This window comes from Acomys minous, assembly GCF_964271855.1.
Source record: "Acomys minous genome assembly, chromosome: 11".
Lineage (NCBI taxonomy): Eukaryota > Metazoa > Chordata > Mammalia > Rodentia > Muridae > Acomys > Acomys minous.
Genome location: NC_140492.1, coordinates 83,406,546 through 83,429,837, shown reverse-complemented (window position 1 = coordinate 83,429,837; position 23,292 = coordinate 83,406,546). Strand labels below are relative to the sequence as shown.

The 23,292-nt window shown below is 42.6% G+C and overlaps 1 protein-coding gene across 1 annotated transcript in view; it reads left to right on the top strand.

Moving 5' to 3' along the window:
• Positions 1-23,292, top strand: part of ADGRV1 (adhesion G protein-coupled receptor V1) — a 517,649-nt gene that overhangs the window by 218,207 nt on the left and 276,150 nt on the right. The window contains exons 78-82 of the mRNA XM_084801946.1: positions 2,494-2,736; positions 11,110-11,517; positions 17,422-17,606; positions 21,703-21,952; positions 22,556-22,695. Of these exons, the coding sequence (XP_084658072.1) occupies positions 2,494-2,736; positions 11,110-11,517; positions 17,422-17,606; positions 21,703-21,952; positions 22,556-22,695 (1,226 nt within the window). The remainder of the gene's footprint in view (positions 1-2,493; positions 2,737-11,109; positions 11,518-17,421; positions 17,607-21,702; positions 21,953-22,555; positions 22,696-23,292) is intronic.

Sequence of the window (23,292 nt, the reverse complement as noted above, 5' to 3'; positions counted from 1 at the left end):
AATACTGAAGGATTTGATGTTTTGTTTCATGACATAACGATTATCATTCAAATGATCATAAAACAAGTGATGGGTTAGGCTCTTTCTGGCAGATAAAAATATGCCTAACATACCATTATACAATGGCATGTGCAGTTGAAAACACATCAAGTCACTTTAGCGGGGAATACCAGGATGCTAACAACACAGTTGAACATTTCAGATTTTACTTTGTAAGAGTAAATCATTTGTGAAAACATTTGATTGACAGTGTGTGATAAAGAACAATTTACACTTTAGAAAATGAGTGATTTCAGGGGAAAATCAAGGGTGGAGCATGAACAGAGTTACTTTTGATACTGTACGTTAATGAAAATATGAAAATTATATGAAATTACAGAATTTGTTGTCAAATATATACTTCTATGTTTTTACTCTTTCTTTTCTTTTCTTTTCTTTTTTTTCTTTCTTTCTTTTTTTCTTTTTTCTTTTTCTTTTTTTTTTTTGAGACAAGGTTTCTCTGTGTAATCCTGGCTGTCCTGGACTCGCTTTGTAGACCAGGCTGGCTTCGAACTTTCAGCAATCCGCCTGCCTCCCGAGTGCTGGGATTAAAGGCGTGCACCACCACGCCCAGCACTTCCATGTTTTTAAAACTTTAAAAACTTAAAACAAAAATCTTGGGCTGAAGTGGTAGCTCAGATGGCAGAGTGTTTGTCTAGTACAAAGACCTGGGTTTGATTCCTCAGCTCCCGTATGGAAGGCATGGTGGTACAAACCTGCAGTCCTCACACTTGAGAGGTAGAGCTGACGGAGGGCCAGGAACTCAAGGTTATCCTGGGATGCACACAGAGGGCCTGCGCAGACTGTGCTACTGGAGACCCTGTCTCAAAAGAAACAGTAAACACATGTTCCTGAAGTTCAATTTTTCCTCCTATTTTTTTTTTCCTTTGCAATCTACAGTGTCATTCAACTCCACACTTTGCCCTAGTTTCCACCTGACAGTTGAGGCAACTGTTATAATGTGTGATATTTTGTTTATGCATTGAATATTTATGTAAATATCTTTTGACCACATGGAGTAAACATTTTATTTTTATATTTATACTTAAGGTATCATGTATGTATGTATGTATGTATGTATGTAATAATTATACAATTTTTATGAATCCTGATGTTATCTCTTGTTGACATATTTTGAGGTATATCTATATTCAAAAGTTTTTTGTATAGTTTATTACTTTCATTGGTTTTTAATTAGCTGGTCATATGGATACATTTTATTTATTCATCATTGGCTTATTGAGTTTATGTATAGTATCTTTGGGCCTTGTTTTCATCACTATTCCATTGCTGTGAGGAGGCACCATTGATCATGGGATCAAGACAACTCTTATAAAAGAAAATACCTAATTAGGGAATTGCTTACAGTGTCCGCAGTTTGGTTCATTCTCATCGTGGCAGGGGGCATGGCAGTGCAGCAGCAGCTGAGAGCTACATCATGGTCCATAAACATGGGCTTTTGATTTTGAGTTTCTCCAAGTAGCCTTGGCTGTCCTGCCCCCGCTTTGTAGTCCAGGCTGGCCTCCAGCTCACAGAGATCCTCCTGCCTCTGCCTCCCAGCTTAGCTTGGGCTTTGAAACCTCAAAGCCCATCTCCAGGGACACACTTCCTCCAGCAAAGCCACACCTGCTAATTCTAATCCTTTCAAGCAGTGCCACTCCCTAGTGACTAAACATTTAAATATATGAGCCCAGGGCTGGAGAGATGGCTCAGTGGTTAAGAGCACTGGCTGCTCTTCCAGAGGTCCTGAGTTCAATTCCCAGCAACCACATGGTGGCTCACAACCATCTATACAATGAGATCTGATGCCCTCTTCTGGTATGCAAATGTATATGCAGATAGAGCATTCATACACTAAATAAATAAATAAATCTTTAAAAAAATAGAAAGAAAATGCACTTGACTCAGAGCTTGCAGGTCATTCTGAGTCAGGTGCATTAAAAAAATAAATAAATATATGAGCCTATGGGATCATTTTTATTCAGACCACCACACACAGACATATATCTTTCAGAGAGAAGCTCACTATAAGAAAATGGAGTTTTAAAGAAAGAAGTAAAGAAAGAAAGAAAGAAAGAAAGAAAGAAAAAAAGAATAGTTGCCAAAGTGATTTAATGTAAAAATTTAGTTCTGTAATGATATAAAATGCATCTTTATATATTTGTTTTTTAAAAAATATGTTTTAATTTAACTAGAGTTATATCACTTTACCCCTTCCTTTCCTCTCTTCATTCCCCTTGGGTACCTTTCCTCCGTCCAACTCATGTTCCACTTCCCTTGAGTTGATAGCCTCTGTTTTCTTTATAATTGTTACATGCGCGCACACACACATATATAGTATACATGTATATAATCATTTTTATAATGCTGTAGATGAACAGCATTAGTGATAGAAATATGTAAAAATGGAAGTAATATTTGTAATCGTTAAGTCTTTCTTTTCCTCACTATCAGATGCCTCAAGTTGAATTGCATTTTTTTGTGGAACTGTATAACGTCACTGCTGGGGCAGCTATAAACAACAGTGCCAGATTTGCGCGGATTAAAGTCTCCAAGAGTGACGAGCCACAGAGCCTCATTTCCTTTGCGGTGGGTTCTCGGCTGGCCGTGGCTCAGAAGAAGGCTACTTTGATCCGTTTGCAGGTGGCCAGAGATCCTGGGACAAAGGTGATGACGTCTGTGAACTTTAGTACCCAGGTAAGTGTGAGGAGTATAGTCATGTGTGCTTAGATTCTTTGCATCTGTAAGGAACGTAATGAACCTATAATTCACAATGTTTTCTGGGGGATACCAAAGTTGGTTACTGTATTTGTATTACACTGTTTTCTCCTTATATCAGATCGGCTTTTCTGTCACCACTAAGAGGTTGTGGCTTTTTTTCTTTTGGTTTGTTTTGATTTTTGGTTTTTTGAGACAGGGTCTCTCTGTGTAGCCTTGGCTGTCCTGGACTCACTTTGTAGACCAGGCTGGCCTCGAACTCACAGCGATCCACCTGCCTCTGCGTCCCGAGTGCCAGGATTAAAGGCGCGTGCCACCATGCCCGGGCTGAAGTTGTGTTTTAAATGACAGGCTTTCTGCTTTGTTAGTTGATTGCCTGATGCAAGATGTCACATGCAAGTCAGCTCTGTCACATCCCTACCACCTTAGCTCAGTACTTTCTCCACTGTCTCTCTTTGAGACTTGAACTTGAACTAGTTGGAACTGTTTTCTCCAGATCCTTAAATACCGACTGGACTTCTGCAGAGCACTGGCTTAGGTGGTTACCCTCACTCTCTCTCCAGCCTTTCATGTGCTGTCCAGTTTTCACTAGCTGTGCTTATGGAGTCCAAAATAGGAGCACACCAAGAGACCAGATCCTACGCACTCATATACTTCTTCAGTGCTGTTTTTTTTTTTTAAACTTTGATTCATCAGCAAGATTCTAATACATTAAAAAAACCAAAAACAAACAAAAACCTGTGTTATGCGTTCTGCTTGAAGCATGATTGTGGTAATTACAGCTCTCCCTCTTTAACCCTCTGGTTCCCCGCCTTCTCCCTCTTATTCTCCCCACATTTGGCTGGTTGAAACAAACCTACCATTTTATGAATAAAATAAAGCACATGTATGGCCAGTGTGGTAGAGTCAGGGAGTAGGAGAATAGATTCAGGACCATGGATGGGAAACTGCTGAGAAACCTGCCAGGCTCTGTGAGACCCTAGGAATTAACTCGATTTTATACCATCCTCTAGTACTGCAAACACAGAGGGAAGCATTTTCACTCATAATGAGATTTTTGTATTTTGTTTAGCATGTCTATGATAGGAACAAAAATGAGAAAATGGGTGTTTCATGCTCACACTTCTCCCAGGAAACAGCATCGCTATCAGGTCATGAGTTTGTAGACGAGAAGAAGGAGAATGAGAGACACAAAACATACAGTGAAGACATTTGAGGTGATTGATAAACAAGGTCCCAAGCCCAGTGCAAAGACTTGAAGGGTTGAGAGGTGGATGGACCTGTGTATCCACGCAGACATACTTGTTACAACCACTGGACTCACTGCCCTGCAGTTCCACACCAGTCACATGGTCACAGTACCACGCTAACAGCTTTTAACATGGAAGAGAGGGATGGAATCTGACGCTTTTCCTATAAGTGGGGATTTTGTTTCTTGGAAGAGGGAGCAGATATGCCTTTCCCTGCTGGGTTCAAATACAGGCCTTGGAATTATGTATAAAGCATTAGGAGGCTCTCAAACTGGACGGGAGCAATGAGCTGAGGATTTGGGCCCCAAATGGCACACAGAGAGGCAAGTTTCACAGTGTCCTTTTTGCCTCATAGCCAAGATTTTGAGCTGAATAACCAACCATATGGATTTATTAATAGGAAAACAAAACAAAACCATACAGATATGTTGTCTGTAGTGCAAGGAGCAAAAATCCTCATACAGATATAATATCTATAGGGCACAGAGCAGGCAAGCCCATATAGATATACTGTCTTTAGTGCACGGACCAGGCAAGACCATGTAGAGGTGCTGTCTATAGTGCACAGAGCAGGTAAGCCCATGTAGAGATGCTGTCAATAGTGCATGGAGCAGGCAAGCCCATATAGAAATGCTGTCTATAGTGCATGGAGCAGGCAAGCCCATATAGAAATGCTGTCTATAGTGCATGGAGCAGGCAAGCCCATATAGAGATGCTGTCTATAGTGCACGGAGCAGGCAAGCCTATATAGAGATGCTGTCTATAGTGCATAGAGCAGGCAAGCCCATATAGATATGCTGTCTATAGTGCATGGAGCAGGCAAGCCAATGTAGAGATGCTGTCTATAGTGCATGGAGCAGGCAAGCCCATATAGAGATGCTGTCTATAGTGCATGGAGCAAGCAAGCCCATGTAGAGATGCTGTCTATAGTGCATGGAGCAGGCGAGCCCATGTAGAGATGCTGTCTATAGTGCATGGAGCAGGCAAGCCCATGTAGAGATGCTGTCTATAGTGCATGGAGCAGGCGAGCCCATGTAGAGATGCTGTCTATAGTGCATGGAGCAAGCAAGCCCATGTAGAGATGCTGTCTATAGTGCATGGAGCAGGAAAGCCCATGTAGAGATGCTGTCTATAGTGTATGGAGCAGGCAAGCCCATGTAGAGATGCTGTCTATAGTGCATGGAGCAGGCAAGCCCATGTAGAGATGCTGTCTATAGTGCATGGAGCAGGCAAGCCCATATAGAAATGCTGTCTATAGTGCACTGAACAGGGAAGGCAGAGTTCAACAAGACAGAAAGCTTTTAGATAAAAATCTATTGTATTCTGTAGTCAACCACACCAGAAAAACCCTACTCTATCCAAAACAGCCAAGTGTGTGTGTGTATGTATGTGTGTGTACATGTGTATGTGTGTGTGCATGTGTGTATGTATGTATGTGTGCGTGTGTGTGTATGTGTGTGTAGCCTCTTTTCCTGTAGCCTCCCTCTGCATGCCATGTCAGAGGACGTAATGAGAGCTGGAGCTTTGCCCTTTATCTAATAGAAAAAGGTACCCAGCTTTGACACAGTGTCAATGGAGAACAGTGGGATGTGTTGAGCGGTTCTCACACACCTCTTCACCAAGACGTTATCTGTGGAGGTGATATTATTGGCAAGACCTCACTTCACCTACTGTAAAGAAGGCCCTCCTTTCCTCTAATGTCTCCAGGAGCCATTAGGAGAACTGTGCTCTGTAAGGGGAACTGTCAGGAGTAAGGTGGGAATTCCCTTTCTTTGGTGAAAACAGGCAGAATTCTCATGAGATAAGATGCAACAGGTACCAGCTAACCGTCGTCGGTCATATCAAGGCTGTAGATGATCTAAAATGAAATGAAAAACAATAAATAGATGACATCAGTAAGATGAGCCAAATATGAGGAATGCTCAATAAACTTTTAACACAGCTACCAGAACATGATTTAATAAGCAGTTAAAGAAGTGAAAGAAAGAAATTCCCAATAAGGAAAGAGAAACTCTAAGCAGTAAGTAGGGGACTTAAAGAGTAGCAAACAGGAAGTTTACGTGTGGAAGTTCACTAACATAAACTGGACAATCTCAGGCAGAGTGAAGGGCTAAGGAGACAGCAGTCTTGCAGATAGTATGATAACTTGTCCTCATTTGGAACAACAGCAGCAGGTAGATTGAGAAAACCAACAAGTAGAGGCTTAGGTACCCACACAGGTGCAACAACAGCATAACATTAGGACCGTGGAGTCCTGAAAGCAAGCAAGAAAAAAGAGATAAGTATTGAAAATGTCGCTTGAAAGAGTAGTGATTGAAAACAAATTTCAATTTGATAAAGGTTATTAGCATATATGTTCAAGAAACTAAAGAAATCCACAAGGAGATAAATAAGAAAAAGAAAAATCATCGTAAAATGGTTCTGTGTTAATTATCTTCTTGTTGTGACAAAACACCAGAGAAAAGCTGCTCAGGGATGGAGAGGATTGTGTTGGCTTGCAGTTTAAGGTCCATCATGCAGGGGAGCCATGGGCTCTGAGGATGTGGTTCATCGTACAGGGGAGCCATAGGCTCTGCAGATGTGGTCCATCATGGAGGGGAGCCACGAGCTCTGCAGATGTGGTCCATTGTGCAGGGAAGCCATGGGCTCTCTGGATGTGGTCCATCTTGCAGGGGAGCCACGGGCTCTGTGGATGTGGTCCATTGTGCAGGGGAGCCATGGGCTCTGCGGATGTGGTCCATCATGGAGGGGAGCCATGAGCTCTGCAGATGTGGTCCATTGTGCAGGGAAGCCATGGGCTCTCTGGATGTGGTCCATCGTGCAGGGGAGCCACGGGCTCTGCGGATGTGGTCCATCGTGCAGGGGAGCCACGGGATCTATGGATGTGGTCCATCATGGAAGGGAGCCACGAGCTCTGCGGATGTGATCCATTGTGCAGGGAAGCCATGGGCTCTCTGGATGTGGTCCATCTTGCAGGGGAGCCATGGGCTCTGTGGTTGTGGTCCATCATGTAGGGGAACCATGGGCTCTGAGGATGAGGTCCAACATGCAGGGGAGCCACGGGCTCTGTGGCAGCCACAGTCAGGAAGCAGAGAGATGGGTCAGAGGCTCCCCATCCTTCTCCTTTCATCCTTCCAGGACTCTAGACCCTGGAATGTGTCACTGTCCACAGGGCGGTCTTTCCACCTCACTGAACCGAATCTAAATGACCCCTCACAGGCCTCCTCAGAGCCCTGTCTCTTGCATGACTGTATATCCTTTGCATTTGGTGCTGTTAACCGTAACAGGATGTAATAATCAAACAGACCATTTAAAAAAGAGAGGAAAGTACTGAGAGCCTGGGAAAGAAAACCTGGAACCCGGCGTTAAAATATGAAGGCAAGTCCTTCACTCCGAGTTTCACCCCTAGAGGAAACATCCCCACAAGATGGAGGAGAAATGAAGGCCTTCTCAGAGGAGCGGAATATTTTCATACCCACACACCTGCAGTGAAAGAATGCCAGGAGAACGTTCTGTAAACTCAGATACAGCGACAAGAAGAATGGGCTTTAGGATACACAGAAGAATTCAGTGAGCAAAGATAGATTAATCTCTACAACATCTTACTAGAGAACATGGCTATATAAAAAGATGCTCAGTGTGCTACAGTGATTTCACCAGAACCTTCCAGAATGGCTTTCATAAAAATCAGTGGCAATACCTGAGATTGGCAAGAATTCAGAGACTGGCTAACTTTGTACTGGCGGTGGGGCTGTAGAATGGTATAACCATCTTGGAAAGACATCTTGTTGTTAGCTCCTTAAATAATTATACATGAACTAAATAGGTCCAAGCAATTACTGGCTTGGGCATTTATTCCAACGAAAACATATTACTTTCTCTACACAGATGTCTGTGATAGCTTACTACTAATAAAACTGTCCATCAATTGGCAAAAAGTTAAACTGTGGACTTGTACTTAGCGTGGGAAGGAACAAGCCATCAAGACAAACACCAGCCAATGTAATCTCCTGATGGTTATGTTAAATGGAAAAGAAAAAAAATCCTCCAAAGTTAGAGAGTAAAAGATTCCATTCCCATGTGTAAATAATATCAGAGAAATGTTGAAGTTAGTGATTTATAGAAATGAGTCACTATCAGGCAGGAAAGTGAGTGATTCTGATGGTCACCGTGAAGGAGTCTTAAGAAAATAGTATTGTGACCCTGTTGGTGGTGCTGATATCATTCTGCAAGGTGTTGACAGTCAGGGATGTTAAGTAGGGAATAAAGGAAGTATTACTCTGTTGTTTTATAATTCCAGGTAAACAGGGAAACCCTCAAACAAAAAGGCCAGTTTAAAACCATAAGGACAGTGGGAGAACACAGAATCGACCAAGCAGGGTGCACAGGGCCTCCCAGAGACTGAAGCGGCAATCTCAGAACATGCATGGGTCTGAGCTGGGACAGAGGCTCACACACTGTGGTTGTTTATCTTGCGGGGGGCGGTTGTGGCACTCCTCCTACCTGTGGGAAGAAGGCTGTCTCTGACTCTTGTGCCTGCTCTTGGGACCATTTCCACCTGCTAGGTTGCCTCACACAGCCCTGATAGGAGGGTTTGTGCCTGGCCTCAGTGCATCCTACGATGCTGAATTTTGTTGCTATCCCTGGGAGGCCTGCTCTTTTTTGGAGTGAAATGGAGGAGCAGTGGATTTGGGGGAAGTGGGGGAAGTGGAGGGAGGGGAGGCTGTGGTCAGGATATATTGTATGAGAAAAGAATAAATAAGAGAAAACAAACAAACCAGCCAATCAGAAGCTGTGGTTTTACCTCTCAGGTGGTTGGTATTTTTGTTCTTGCCTATCATTGCCCCTGGGCTACTTGCTTCTGAGCAGTGAGTGTGCTATTAGAAGGTAAGATTATACAGTTGTGACCGCCATGAACTGAGGGCAATATTACAGAGCGAGCTGTCTCTGTCCAAGGGTATCTTTTTTTTTTTTTTTTTTTTACTGTAGCTAGAATAATGTAATTAAACAATCACTATCACATACATTTCCATGGACACAAACACCACAGTTTTAATATACATTCTGAATATACATATTCAATTGTACTGTAGTTAAGGAAGACTTTCTGGTCTTTGTTACATGAACTGATGGAAATATCACTCTATTATACTTCATCAAATGAATCTACAGTTGATCAACTTCAGGTACTCTCACTAAAAGCTGTCACATGCCATAACTCAGAGCAAAGGCACGGAAGGACAGTCACCCTCCTCTGTGTGCCTGTTCTGAATTGCCATCATCAGTGGAATGTCTGGAGACATGGCTGGCTCTGTGTGTGCCACATGTAACACCTGCCCCGGCTTCCCACCATCTACACAGCGACTCCCCCACCCAGGCCAGCAACTAGAGATCATCCTCAATTCTCATGCCTCCTCATCCTGTGCTGGATCTCTCATAAGCTCCCATTAGCTGTGTTCATTCTCTGTTCCCATGCTGGGTATTTCTACCCTGACCCTTGAGTGAGCTATCCCAGAGACTGTGTCTCTCCTTCCTGCCCCTGTGCTTATATAGTCTGACAACTATGGGTTAGCATACGTATTTGCCAGAGCATTGATGGAGATGTTAATAAAATGAGTCGCTCTCCTGTTGTGTTTCTGTGGTTTCTGACTCCATTTAAAATACTGCCCACACACACTGTGACCCCATCCACTTCTCGTGTCAGTCAGTGTGCAATGCTCTCCACCTCCCATCCCTACTGGCCTTCTAATTCTTCCTATTACTTCGTAGGGTTGTTCTCATCCCGGGGCCTCGCTGCTGTCATTGCTTAGAGTATTTCCCCTTAGGTATGACTTTCTCACGTACTCTGGTGCCCCATAATTGACCACGTCCCCTGAATGGGGAGACCTGGTGGCACTCAGAGGAAGGACAGCAGGTTACCAAGAAGAGACTTGATACCCTATGAGCATATACAGGGGGAGGAAGTCCCCCTCAGTCACAGTCATAGGGGAGGGGAATAAGGGGAAAATGGGAGGAAGGGAAGAATGGGAGGATACAAGGGATGGGATAACCATTGAGATGTAACAAGAATAAATTAATAAAATAAAATTAAAATTAAAAAAATAAAAAAATAAACAAAAAGAAAGAAAGAAAGAATATTTCCCCTTAGGTCTAGACTCTGTCACCTGAGGTTAGCATGCGGACTGTCCTTTGATGAGACCAGGGTTGAGATTCCGTGTCCCGCCTGGGTATCACAGTGCCCTTAGTTCGACCCTACGCGTCTGTCTCATTTCCTTTGTCACTTTGCCTCATGTCCTTTGTCTGTCACTGTCCTTTGTCTCATTTCCCCTCACAGGGATCCCTGTAGCAGCCTCGCATATTCCATACTTTCACACTGTGTGCCCTCTGCCAGAACCTTATGTCCTGGGAGTGGAGGTAGCCTGGCAACTGTGTCTCCCAGTACACAAGCCGGAACGCACTAGGACTTTAATCTTTAGTAAGGATGAAGTAAAGGCACAGGATTTTGGCTTTTCCTTGGCTAAAATATTCATCTTGAGCTTTTTAAGGACTTTGTAACAACTATAATTTGAAAACTTTCATATTCATATATATATATATATATACATACACACATCTGTCTATATATACACATATATATATATGAGTATACATTTGAAGGGCTCAATCCAACAGCATATTTCCATGCTGAAGGGTTAGAAAGAGCCAATTCCTTCTTCCTGCCCACCCTTGGCTTCAGATCTCCCTGCTCCTACATTTCTAGGTAAGATTAAAATGTAAATACTTCTTCTTCATCCCTCATGTTTTCAGCATGTGCAACATAAAGCGTAGCATTGCCGTGTTCACAACTGGATTCTTTTCTAGACATCAGTGTCTGTTCATGTGTAGTTCTTTTCCTTGATCAATTTCAGTGCAAACCCCGCGTTCCCTAACTTTATCACCTCGGTGGCTTACTGAAGGCAGTTAGGAAAAGTGTAAAGTCCATGTTTTTGTGGCTGTGTAGTTTGCTGAAAAGAAGGGGAAATTTGTCTAAGAAATAATCATAGGTTTAGGGTAACATTAGCAGTGTCATCGTCTCATTTTCCTGTCTTTGTTTAATTTTCAGGAGCTGAGGAGTGCTGAAACAGTTGGTCGGATTCTCATATCTCCAGCTGTTTCTGGGAAGGATTTTGTGAGGACAGAAGGCACACTGGTTTTTGAACCTGGTCAGAGAACCGCTGTGTTGGATATTGTCTTAACACCAGAAACAGGGTCCTTAAGTACATTTCCGAAACGCTTTCAGATTGTGCTTTTCGACGCAAAAGGTGGTGCCAGAATCGACAAAGTGTATGGGACCGCCAACATCACTCTGGTCGCTGATGTGGATTCACAAGCTGTCTGGGGACTTGCAGACCAGCTACATCAACCCCTGCACGAAGATCTTCTCAACAGAGTGCTCCACAGCCTCAGCGTGAAGGTAGCCACAGAGAGCACCGATGAGCAGCTCAGCGCCGTTATGCACTTAATGGAAAAGGTAGGCGTCCTCGCAGATGTAAGCACACGGGCTCAGTGAGAACGCCACAAAGCCCAAATCAAAACACATACTCCTCCTGTTAGAATGCCTGTTCCTATGGAGTTAACATAAATGTAATTTCAAAACATAAGAGTGGAATTCATCACTCTTAACGCACTTTCTCTTGAGTGAGGCCTGTCTGACATGGTTGTTCTTGAGTTGGGAACTGTGGATAAGCTGATGGAGCCAGAATCCAACCGGGGTTTGAAAGGCAACAGATGCTAGAGCCGGCAGGTGCTTCCTGACCCTCCAGAGGCTGTCTGGGTATTTTTGTCATGTGCTTGTTAGTGTTTTGAGTTCATAAGAAGACCCGACAGGACTGTCATCTATATTAGTTCTTTCATAGGTGGAACATGAACAGTCACCCCGCTATTCTGTTTTTCCTGGAAACTAAAAATATCCATTGAAAAGTAAGAAAAAAGACTGGCCAAGTAATTTTAGGCAGCAGTCCGCATGGATTTGCCCTCGTCAGCTCTTGTATGAGACCAGTTATTTACTTACCCTTCTCCACAATGTGTAATTACATAGAAAAGTTCAAGATTATAAGAGGAAATTATTTCTAAAAGGTATTATTAAGGAAGGAAAAGGTTTTTATAGCTTATTTCAAGCTTCCTTATCAAGATAATTTCTTTTTAACATTTACATACACACGTAAAGTTCGGAATCCATATATATGAACCTTCTGGTGCTTTATTTCCTATCGGGAGATCTTTAATTATTGAAAATGTTTGCAGTAAGATCTTAAAATATCATCCTTTATCTACATATTTCTCAAAGCATTGTGCATGAAAAGTAGAAGAGAAGATTATAAAGCGTATAAGGTAAGAAGAGGCTGTGGCAAACCTTTGTAGAGCACAGAAAAATGACCCCCATTTTATGCAGAGAAAACTCTAAAGATGGGATCATGCCAAGGAAGAGTAATACCTAAACATCTAATAATGAAACAGATGGGACAATAGTGACTTGATCTTGGCCAAAATGACAGAAACCATGTATAATGACTACATTTTAGAGTGGAAAGTAGAGTCATAAAGCCATGCATTATCATCTGGAAAGGCAACACTTAAAATGAAACATGGTGTGGAGCAATTCCACTGAAATCAGAGACAAGACAAGGCTGCCCACTCTCTTCTTATCCCTTCAGTATAGTACTTGAAGTCCTAGCTAGAGCAATAAGACAGCTAAAGGAGATCAAGGGGATCCACACCAGAAAGGAAGAAGGCAAAGCATTGCTATGTGCAGATGATATGTGTACATAAGTGATCCCCAAAATTCCACCAGAGAACTGCTACAGCTGTTAAAACACCCTCAGCAAAGTGGCCTGATACAAGATTAATTCCAACAAATCAGTAGCCCTCCTGTGTACAGATAACAAACAGGCAGAGAAAGAAATTAGGGAAACTATACCCTTCTCAATAACCACAAATCATATAAAGTATCCTGCTGTAACTCTAACCAAGCAAGTGAAAGACTTGTGTGAAAAACATCACATTTCTAAAGAAAGAAATTGGAGAAGATATGAGAAGATGGAAAGATCTCCCATGCTCCTGGATTGGGAGGATCAACATAGTAAAAATGGCCATCTTACCAAAAGCAATCTACAGATTCAATGCAATCTTTATCAAAATCCCTATACAATTCTTTACAGACCTAGAAAGATCAATTCTCAGCTTCATTTGGAAAAACAAAAACCCAGAATAGCTAAATCAATCCTGTACGAAAAAAGATCTTTCGGAGGAATCTCCGTCCTGGATCTCATGCTGTGCTCTAGAGCAACAGTAATAAAAATGGCATGGCACTGACATTGAAATAGGCTGGTTGACCAGAGGAATCGAATTGAAGACCCAGAAATAAACCCATTCACAGTGGAATACTACTCAGCTATGAAAAACAAGGGAAACCTGAAGTTTGCAGGCAAATCGATAGAACTAGAAAAGATCATCCTGAGGGAGGTAACCCAGATCCAGAGAGACACACACAGTACACATTCACTTATAAGTAGATATTAGCCCAGCACAGATGCCCTCCGAGAGCCTCCACCCAGCAGGAGAACCAGGGCAGACGCTGGGACTCACAGCTGGAGTCAGGGCTGAGTGCTGAGAGCTGTATGAAGTGGAGGGGTCAGGAGACCTACAGGGAGACCCTCGAGGCTGGTGGATCTGGACCCTCGGGGGCCGACACAAACTGAAGCACCAACCAAGGAAAATGCACGCGAAGAGCCTAGTTCAGGTATAGCCAATGGCCAGCTCATTCTTCGTGGTGTTGGTGGGGGACGGGGAGCAGGGACTGCCTCTGACTGACATGAACTCTGGTGACTGAGATTTGGTCACTTCCCCCTGGCAGGGAGGACCTGTGGGCACACGGAGGAAGGGGATGCAAGCTATCAGGATGAGACCTGATAGGCTGTGGTCATATGGTGGGGGAGGAGGGCCATCCTGTCAGAGGTCTGGAGAAGGAAGAGAGGGCAGGAGAGGGAGGAAGGTTGGCGATGGCGAGATAAGAGGCAGGGATAGTAGTCAGGATGCAGTGTGAATAAATTATAATAAATTAAAAAAGAAAAAATGTTTTCACAGCATTAAAAAGAAACTGTAAAAGATATATTGACCATCTTTTTGCTTTACCTTTTCTATGTTTGGATACGTAAATATATATGTGTTTGTAATACACACACACACACACACACACACACACACACACACACACACACTTGCCTGCAATAGCCAGTACAGCAATATTCCCTGCAGATTTGCAGCCTGGGAGTGACAGTGTTACATAGCCTGTGTATACGAAGGCTGATCCATGGAGGGTTTTGGAAGCACACTGTGTGGTGTCTTCTTGATGACAAAATCAGAATGAATCCCTTTTAATACACTCATGACCGCGTTCTGTGTTTTAGACATAATTACATAATAAGACTAAAGGAGTAGTGGGAGTTAATAGCTGACATGCAGATACCTGCATATAAATAACTTGGATTGTTCACCTGTAGCATTTAGCAAATGAGAGCAAAGGCTGACTAGTTAACGTATGAGCTTCAGGCGAGCAACACACCTTAAGTGCAAGGATATCACTATCACTTCATTTGGGGTGCACTAAGAACAAAGTGTGACTGTTTGTTGTCTGAAACTCAAGTAGAGCCAGTGCAGTAGCCACACAGTACAGTCCAAAGGCAGTCCAACCCCAGGTTGGGCACAGGCTAGAGCACCCATGTGCTGGATAGAACACTCTGTGGCCTCCTTTTCTATGTGAATACGTAGACAGTTGCAAATTTCATTTCCTCTCACGTCCTACGTGCTTTGATGACGTATCTATCCAGCATGCGCATTTCTCTTGGTGAATCCTAGATGAGAATTGCGCACATTGGGAGTAGCGGCCTGTTTTTGTTTGGACATTGCAATGTTGTACTAAAAAGAGCAACAGCTTTACAAGACTCACCATAAAGTTTTCTGGGTAAAGGCTATCAGGGAGGCCCAGTCTTTGATGTAACAATACTTTGGCTCCTGACTTTCCCATGTGTGGAACAACCCAGATCATTTCTAGCCCTATCAGTTGACTTAATAATAATATCAGAGTTCACGCCCCTGTGAGATTTGATATTCTAATTTTCTATTTCACCGGGTTTGTTTTTCTGCTTTCACAGCTTAGTAGAACTTGAGCCAGGGGTTCTGATGTTGTCCTCTGGAACAAATGTAATATGTACCAGGAATAGTATGTGTGCTCTGGGGTCTGATAGACTATCGCCCCATCACACACATCCAAAACAGCTCTCCATTTTGATTTCAGTCCTGATAGCTCCGTAAGGTTTTCCCATGCGAAGTTCGGTTCTACAGGTTTGTAACTGAACTTTGATAATTTGGAGTTTTCTATTGTTTTCATAAAATGACCTTTTAGAGGCAGAGCATTTGTTTTTTATCATCTGCTTCTGACCAATGTGTGTCTTGCAGTGTGGCTACTCCTACATTGGATTCAGTTTGTGAACACACTAACGTTGGTTTGCACTTCACTGAGTGTTGTTACTGACTCGCCAGTGAACTAACTCAAGTTGTGTTGTTATATTCTGACAAGGAAGTCGGGGATGTGGTAAGCTAGTGGAGATGGCTGGCTGGGGCATGCCTTGAGCTTGGCCAATTACCAAGTCTCGTGCCCTCTGTCAAGTTGGTTCTCAGTGTCTGGAAACAAAAAGATGTCAGTAAGATCTCTGCCTATGTTTCTTGAGATTAGAGAAGTTTTGTAAATTACCAAGAGTGACAGTACACATGTAGTGTCCTAGTAACAGTACACTTGTGTTGTATTAGCCTAGTGTTAGGAGAACAGGTTTTCTTGATGGTGTTATTTTAGTTCAGTAAAGTTTCTGTTTCCCTTGAGCATGAATAGGGGTTTGAGTAGGTGCCTGATTCTTGGGTCTGAACCTCACTTCTTAAAGTCTACACATACTGTTCTTCTGACATTTGCTTTCAGAAATGTTTAATGTCAAGATGACCTTTTGTATCTTTATTTCTGGTCTCTTCTCATCTAACTCCCTTTGTCACTTTATTGCTCCGGGAGTAATATTATGTTGTCTCTTTTTTTTTTAACATTTTCTCAGATATGGTACAATTTCTGCACCAGTAAGCTGAATATGTGTGCTGATCATTAAGGATCTGCTGTCTCCCCTCCGTCTGCTTTTATGTGCGTGTCTTAGGGACTGGACTAAGGCTGGCTCATTTGTTAGTCACCTTTCTGAGCTCTAAGAGAGTCTTTTGAGCTTGTCTTTCATTTGTCTTATTTGTTCTCCATGCTTCTATACTACCTAGTGGCCTGTGCGCTGTTCATTTGTAATTGTACCACCAAATGTGTATTGTTGTTTTTATCTTCTCTTCTCTGTGGACTGTGCTCTTGGCGTTGAGATGGATAATCTTATACATTCACATCTTGAGTTTGGGTGTGAGTTTGAAACTGCTAGAGTACAAAGTTAAGCTTCCCTGCTAGGAAAAGGGCAGTCATTTCAAGGATAGCATGAGTTTATTACTAATGATACACAATAAATCACAGATGGTGTTAGTGTGTTTGTGGGGGAAGGAGACAATGGATAAACTATAAACTAACAACTGTAGAGTCTGAGATTTATCATATATATATATATGATATATATATATATATGAATATAAAGGAACAATAATGTTGTTCTTGTTCTTTAAATATCAACTTGGTCTTTTAAGGTAGGAAAAAATCACATTTAAAAAGGAGGTGTGCCAGGATATCTTGAGTGTTCTTGGTTGAAGAGAATTTTCTCATTTGGTGTGTTTTTGTACTTTAATGTTTTATGGTGGTCACTGTTTGCTCATTGAAACACACATTGTTAAAACTAATCTTAAAAGATGGATTAAGAAAAAAAATCAAAATAAACACAAGGAATTGAAATTAAAAAAACTAATCTTATTTCTATTACAAACATTTTTGAGATATTTATTTCTTTATTAGTTCATTAAAGAAATAATGAATTTTGGGGGAAGATGTAATATTGTGATTTATTTTAATTCATGATGTTAACTATTTTAGGTAACTTAAAATGACATACGCCACCATTAGGGATGTTGGGTAATGGTTAAATAGAAAGTATATACTGATTATTCTTTTTCCTTGTCAATGCTTATCCCTGCCTTTTAGATGGAAATGAGTGTGTTTAAAATATAATTTTGCCTGTAGCCCTCTAAGTGAAGTAGGTAGCACTTCAGTCTCATAAAATATACTTTTAATACCATGTTTTCCTTGGTTCTTCATATTTCCATCGTTGTTGGTGTTGGTGATTATTAATGAAAAACATATGTAGTGTATGTTATATATAATCTAAGAATATGTATTTTAACACTTAGATTTGTCTTCCAGATAATGATGGAAGGAAAAAACCAAGCTTTCAGTATCAAAAGCCGAAGTCTTTTGTATGAATTGCTTTGTGCTCTGATCGACCCAAAGCGCAAGGACACTAGGGGATTCAGCCACTTTGCCGAAGTGGCTGAGCACTTTGCCTTCTCTCTGCTGACTGATGTTACCTGTGGGTCTCCTGGTGAAAAGTGAGTATTTTGTAAAGTTACCCATGCCTGGGACGTATTTCCTTTTGGCTTCCAAAGCAGTGTGTGTTGCAGGTTCACCTCAAGGTGATCTGCAGAGCATGTTCTTAGTGTTTTGGGTCTGTTGCCAAGGAAACCGATTCTTAGAAGAAAGCAGGAGTCCAGCAAGGAAATGAACATGCGCTGTCAATGCTACGATGCTTCTGTTTAAGAGCATCTGTAAGATGAAGACATCATCTTGCCCCTTCTGCTTTTATTCAGCCAATGGAAACCTCCTGCAGAGGAGGAAGGACACGGATTCCCAGCCCTGTGCTGTGACTTAGGCTGCCCTAAGTCCCAGAGGTTTCTCCCACTGGACGGCAATCCTCTTAAACTTGAGGGATTTCCTGTGGCTGGAGTTCCACAGCAGGAAGCTAGCAAGAGCAATAGAAAATAGTATATGGTCATTATTAACTGCATAATTAATTATGTAGCCATGGGTTAATATTTTGTGCACAATGCTATAAAAATTACATTCATAATCTGACTTGGATTATTGTGGTCCAAAGACCTCAAAATGTTTTATTTTATTTTGACATCCTAAAATCCTCTGACATCAACACATGGGCAGAAATTAAAATCCAACTTGATTTTCTTTTTTTTTTTAAATTTAAACATTTAAAAATTTTTTTCCAACTTGATTTTCATATTGTTGATATACACTACATTAAAACAATAAATATAATTTTATTACTATTTAATAGGTATTTGTTAAGAATATATAAGCTTATCAATTTTGATATTTATTTTTAATAAAAATCATCAGTGTTTATTAAGCCAAAATAAACATGATTTATTTGAATAATGAATTTTGCCAAACCAAAAAAGAAATCAGTTGATTATATAAACCTTTGAATATTAGCCACATGAAATTCAAAATAGTAAATTACATATAAAAGACTAATTGTAAAATACACAGGACATCAGTGATATTAATTATGTCCTTCCTATATCCAGACTAGATTAAATTGAATAATATGACCAGATATTTTATAGGTATCAACATAATAATGTAGAAAGCTTTATGAAGTTCAGCATAATCCTTCATAAAAGTTGGCATATATTGTATATATATTTTTTGAGTCATCACTTTAGGTAAACTATTAAAAGTAGGGGTAGGGCTTTTATGATTCCTGGTTACAGATTCAGAAGCTGAGAGTTAGTGCCATCCTCCTCGCCTAGACGGTGTTCACATGAGTAGTTCATGGTGATTTTCATGATCGGTCATAGCCCAGCTTGATTCCATAGCCCCTCCTGGCCACCATGCTGCGTGCTCACAAGAGTGCAACGAAAGCAGCCTCACAGCCCGGAGTTTCATTACAGATCCACTCAAGGGTGTGGTGAAGTTAGGAAACATCTTTCGCCTCTTTTAAAGTCCGCTAATGTGTCCTGGGGACTCCCAGCTTCCTAATGGGACAATCAGCAAAGAATCAGAAAAGCCTCACAGGCGCCTCTTTCCGGACATCCTCTCTCCAGCCCTCACCCTGGCTCCTAAATGTCCACCTGCGATAACGCTAAGGAGGTCAAACTCAGTGCCGTTTGCATGTCTCTAACCCCGGCTAGAGAAACCTGTCATGGATTAGTTGTTTGCATTGAGACCACAGGATGTGTTTGGAATATAACATGGTGTGTGTGTGGCGGGGAGGGGGGAGAGAGCCGGGGGAGGGGGGAGCATTTTGAGACTCATGTTGAGGAGGGTGCTGAAGAACAGAATCAAGCAAAAGGGGGGGAAATATCAGAGCATAGTAGCTCAGAGACTATGAAGGATGAAATCCACACGGTGACAGAAGCGTGGCATGTTTAAGGCAATTAGATAGAAGCCCATAACAGCAGTACATTGTATGTGGGAGAGAAAGAGCAACCGCGCTTGTTTTGTTTTTCCTGATGACTAAATATGCCAAGCATTCTGCTCGCATTCTCAACCCATCCCCTTAATATCAAGTGCATCTGGTGGGGGTTGCGGGGGGGGGGGGCGGTTGGATTTGAGAACTGAGCAAGAATACTAAGGATGGAATCTAGAGTAACCGCTTGTAAGCCAAGTAAAAACAATGCCGGTTAGCACTGAGGTTGATCGGTGCGCCACCACTGTGCATGGGTGCCAGTTAACATGTACCCCTCCCCACTTCAGGCTAGGTGCGAAGCAGAAGATGGCATTTGTCCTAGCGAGTACATTTGGAAGGCAGAGACACACGCCGCTAAGGTGTTGGTGGGGGATTTGGTCATCAGCAATTAAGAGGGGCCAGGAACCGGGGGGCGTTTGTTGCAGTCAGACATGATGTGTGCTGTTGGTTCACAAAGTGGCTCTGGCTAGATGGCAAGCCAGTAGCTTCGAGGTGGAGTACCACAGTGATGTTTGGCTATGCGGCTGCAGTTCTCTGCTTTCTGTGGCTTTGTGCCTAGTGGAGGGGTTCTGTGTCTGAGCTATGGCCGTGTTCGATTGCAGGGCGCGGGGGCGGGGGGTTGAGTGGAGAGATTAAGAAGGGGACTTTGACAAACTGTTGTGGAGGCATGGGGGCCCATACAAATTGAGGTGTTTACGTAGGATGCTTGTCACAGAGGCCTTGCACACTGGATATGTGGGTGGGTTCAAGATAGAGCATCAAAGCCACTGACCACTGCATTTATTTACTTAGTTTCGATGTGTTGTACAATTATTTTTAAAGTTTTCATAGAGAGTATTTTGATCATATTCTGTCCCCCACCCCAAAGTTTGTCCTGATGGTCCCCACATACCTGCCCACCCAACTTGATGCTCTTTTTCTCTTTCAAAAACTTCCAACCAAACCAAACCAAAATCAGAAAAGACACACACACACATACACACACACACACACAGTGAGAGTGAGAGAGAGAGAGGGGGGGGGGAAAGGAGACAAAAAAAGGAGATAAAAGCACCAAAACAAAATGGAAAGCACATAGAAACCATGGCATCCATATTGGCCACCTACTGAGGCATGAGGCCTGCTCTGGAGTGTGGTTGATACACCTGAACTCTTTAGATGCCGTCACTTAAGCCTTGGAAGAAGCTTACTATAGAGAGGACGGACACACGGCTCCTTTTACTTGTTCATGTCTCACATCTTTCATTTAACAGCCGTCTGTTCCACTTCTCACGGTACAGGTCCGAGCAAGGTATCATTCTGATGCACAATCTCTCTACATACGCTATACGCAGTGGCTGATAGGACCATGGACAGATGCATCTTCCAGTATCCAAATGGTCTCTACCCTCTGGAAGGCAGGTTTCAAATGTCCTTGGCATTTGCTCACGTTTCCAAAGACGATGACTTCAGGAAGAGCTCACTACAGGTTTTAGGGGAAATACTTACAGACTCACATTCCTTGAACCATAGTACTCTATGTAAACACTTTGGCTTATTGAGGCTTGGTTATCCCCTGTCCTGGCCCACATGCGTCCAGCTCACATTGAGGCTAGAAAGCAGTTTAACCGAGCATAGCATCTTCTTATTCCTAGAAGAGGTGTGAAAAAAAATAGCAGTGTCAGAGGCATCAGGACCATTACATGAGACTGTTTTCTTACTCACTGGAAAAAAATAGCAGTGTCAGAGGCATCAGGACCATTATGTGAGGCTGTTTTCTTATTCACTGGATGGTTATATTAGAAGGCTCTGAAGTCCTGGAAAGGCACGAGGCAGATCTGAGATGAAAGTGCAGCTCCAGGGGTGTGTTCTTTATGATTTTAAATCAAACAAAAGGCTCCACTCCAATGGGAATATCTGGTCTTCAGCCTGTTCTATCACAGCCCATGACTAACACAGAAAAGTGCATTTCAAGCCAGAGTGTACTATGATAACCGTGCAACGGCTCCCAGACCGTCCTGTTTTCCTTACCAGAAAGATGAAGCTGAGGGATGTGGAAAGATGTGAGCTTTTCGTTGCAGACTGAAAGCAGCTGCTTGATTACTGATGGGGTTAGTCGTGCCATCATTGCTCTATGTGAAGAGAAAACCTTCAGTGTAAACGTTACAGCAAGTACGATGTGATACGGCGAAACAAATAACTGCCAACTCAGCAGAGGCTTTTTTTTTTCTCTCTTGTAGAAGCAAAACCATCCTTGACAGTTGCCCGTATTTGTCAATACTGGCTCTTCGCTGGTACCCGCAGCAAATCAATGGACACAAGTTTGAAGGGAAGGAAGGTGATTACATTCAAATTCCAGAGAGGTTATTAGATGTGCCCGCTGCAGGAGCGCTGGATGGGAAAGGCGCATGCGCGTCGGTCCTGTTCGTGGAGTACAGCAGCCAGCAGTGGTTCCTGGCAGCAAACCACGTCCCTGCCCTGAAAGACAAGGTAATCACTCGTTTAAAAAATGTTATATGGATTTTATCTTATTTTTCCTTTAGCAGACAAACTCGGAACACATTTGCTTAGACTTTTTTTTTTTTTAAGCCAGGTGCTCCACAGGAGCAGTATGAAAATTAGTCTCTCTTTGTAAGCTATTTGTGGCATTTTTGGCTTCAAATGTATTTGGAAATGTTTCCTTTATGTTTTTTGTGGAGTGCGTGTGTGTGTGTGTGTGTGTGTGTGTGTGTGTGTGTGTGTGTGTACATACACACACACACACACACACACACACACACATATATCAACAAACCATAAAACTATAGTTTTCCCTACTATAATATCCTGGCATGTATCACTGTTTTAAGGAAGTCAGCCCATAAACTTACAGTGGGTGTTGTCAGCTAAGGACTGAAAACCGAGTGGAGTTGGACTGTGATGGTGGAAAGCCAGTCAGAGTCGGATTCAGGAAGTGAGCCATCTCGTGGTACTGAAGAAAACTGGATAGGCATTAGGTATCAGAAAAACGGAGTCCACTACAGACTGGAAGGCTCAGTTGGAACGCTAATTGGAAAATGACCGTTAAATCTTCTGTTTCTTCTGACTCTGTAGGTACTGTCTTTGAATGTGGAAGGTCAGAGAGCGCAACCTCTCCCTAACAACAACGAGGTTCTCTATAGGATTTATGCAACCGAGCCTGGAATCGCGCCTCAGACGTCTCTGTGTCTCCTTTGGAATCAGGCCACTGCCAGGTATTACCGGTACACCGTCAGGTCAGCGCTTGGTGCTTTCCTGTCCACCAGCACTGCAGCTGCCCTTATTGAACATAGAGGGTGGTAGCCTCAGGTAGGGCTGCAGGCTAGAGAGCAATCTCTGCTGTATATAAGATAAATCAGCAATGAAAATAGTCCCGCGTCACCAGCGGGTATCTGCCGGCAGTTGGACTGTGCGTGTACCACGTTATCCTTGGTGAGAGCCGGGCCGTCAGTTCTGCTCATGTTCCATAATGTTTCTGACGTTATCAGCTCGTCTGTTACATATGAAACGAAATTCCTTCCTGCACCCACTCCATCTGCGGTTCAGTGACTGAGGCTTATGTTTAGAGTGATCATCAGGGTTTTAGAACTCTTGTTCACAAGTGACTTGAAACCATTTGGGGGAATAAATCCTGATGTAGCAGAAACAAGATGTTGAGTGTTCCTTTGAGTCTCTCTGGCCTCTGGACTCAGGTCCCTGAAAAGCTGCCTGTCCCTCAACCTCAGTCAGTATTGTGGGGTGCAGTCGTGGTGGGAGAGGGGTCTGCTGATGGTGTCAGGCATGCGATTTTGTTTATTACTGAATTTTAGCCC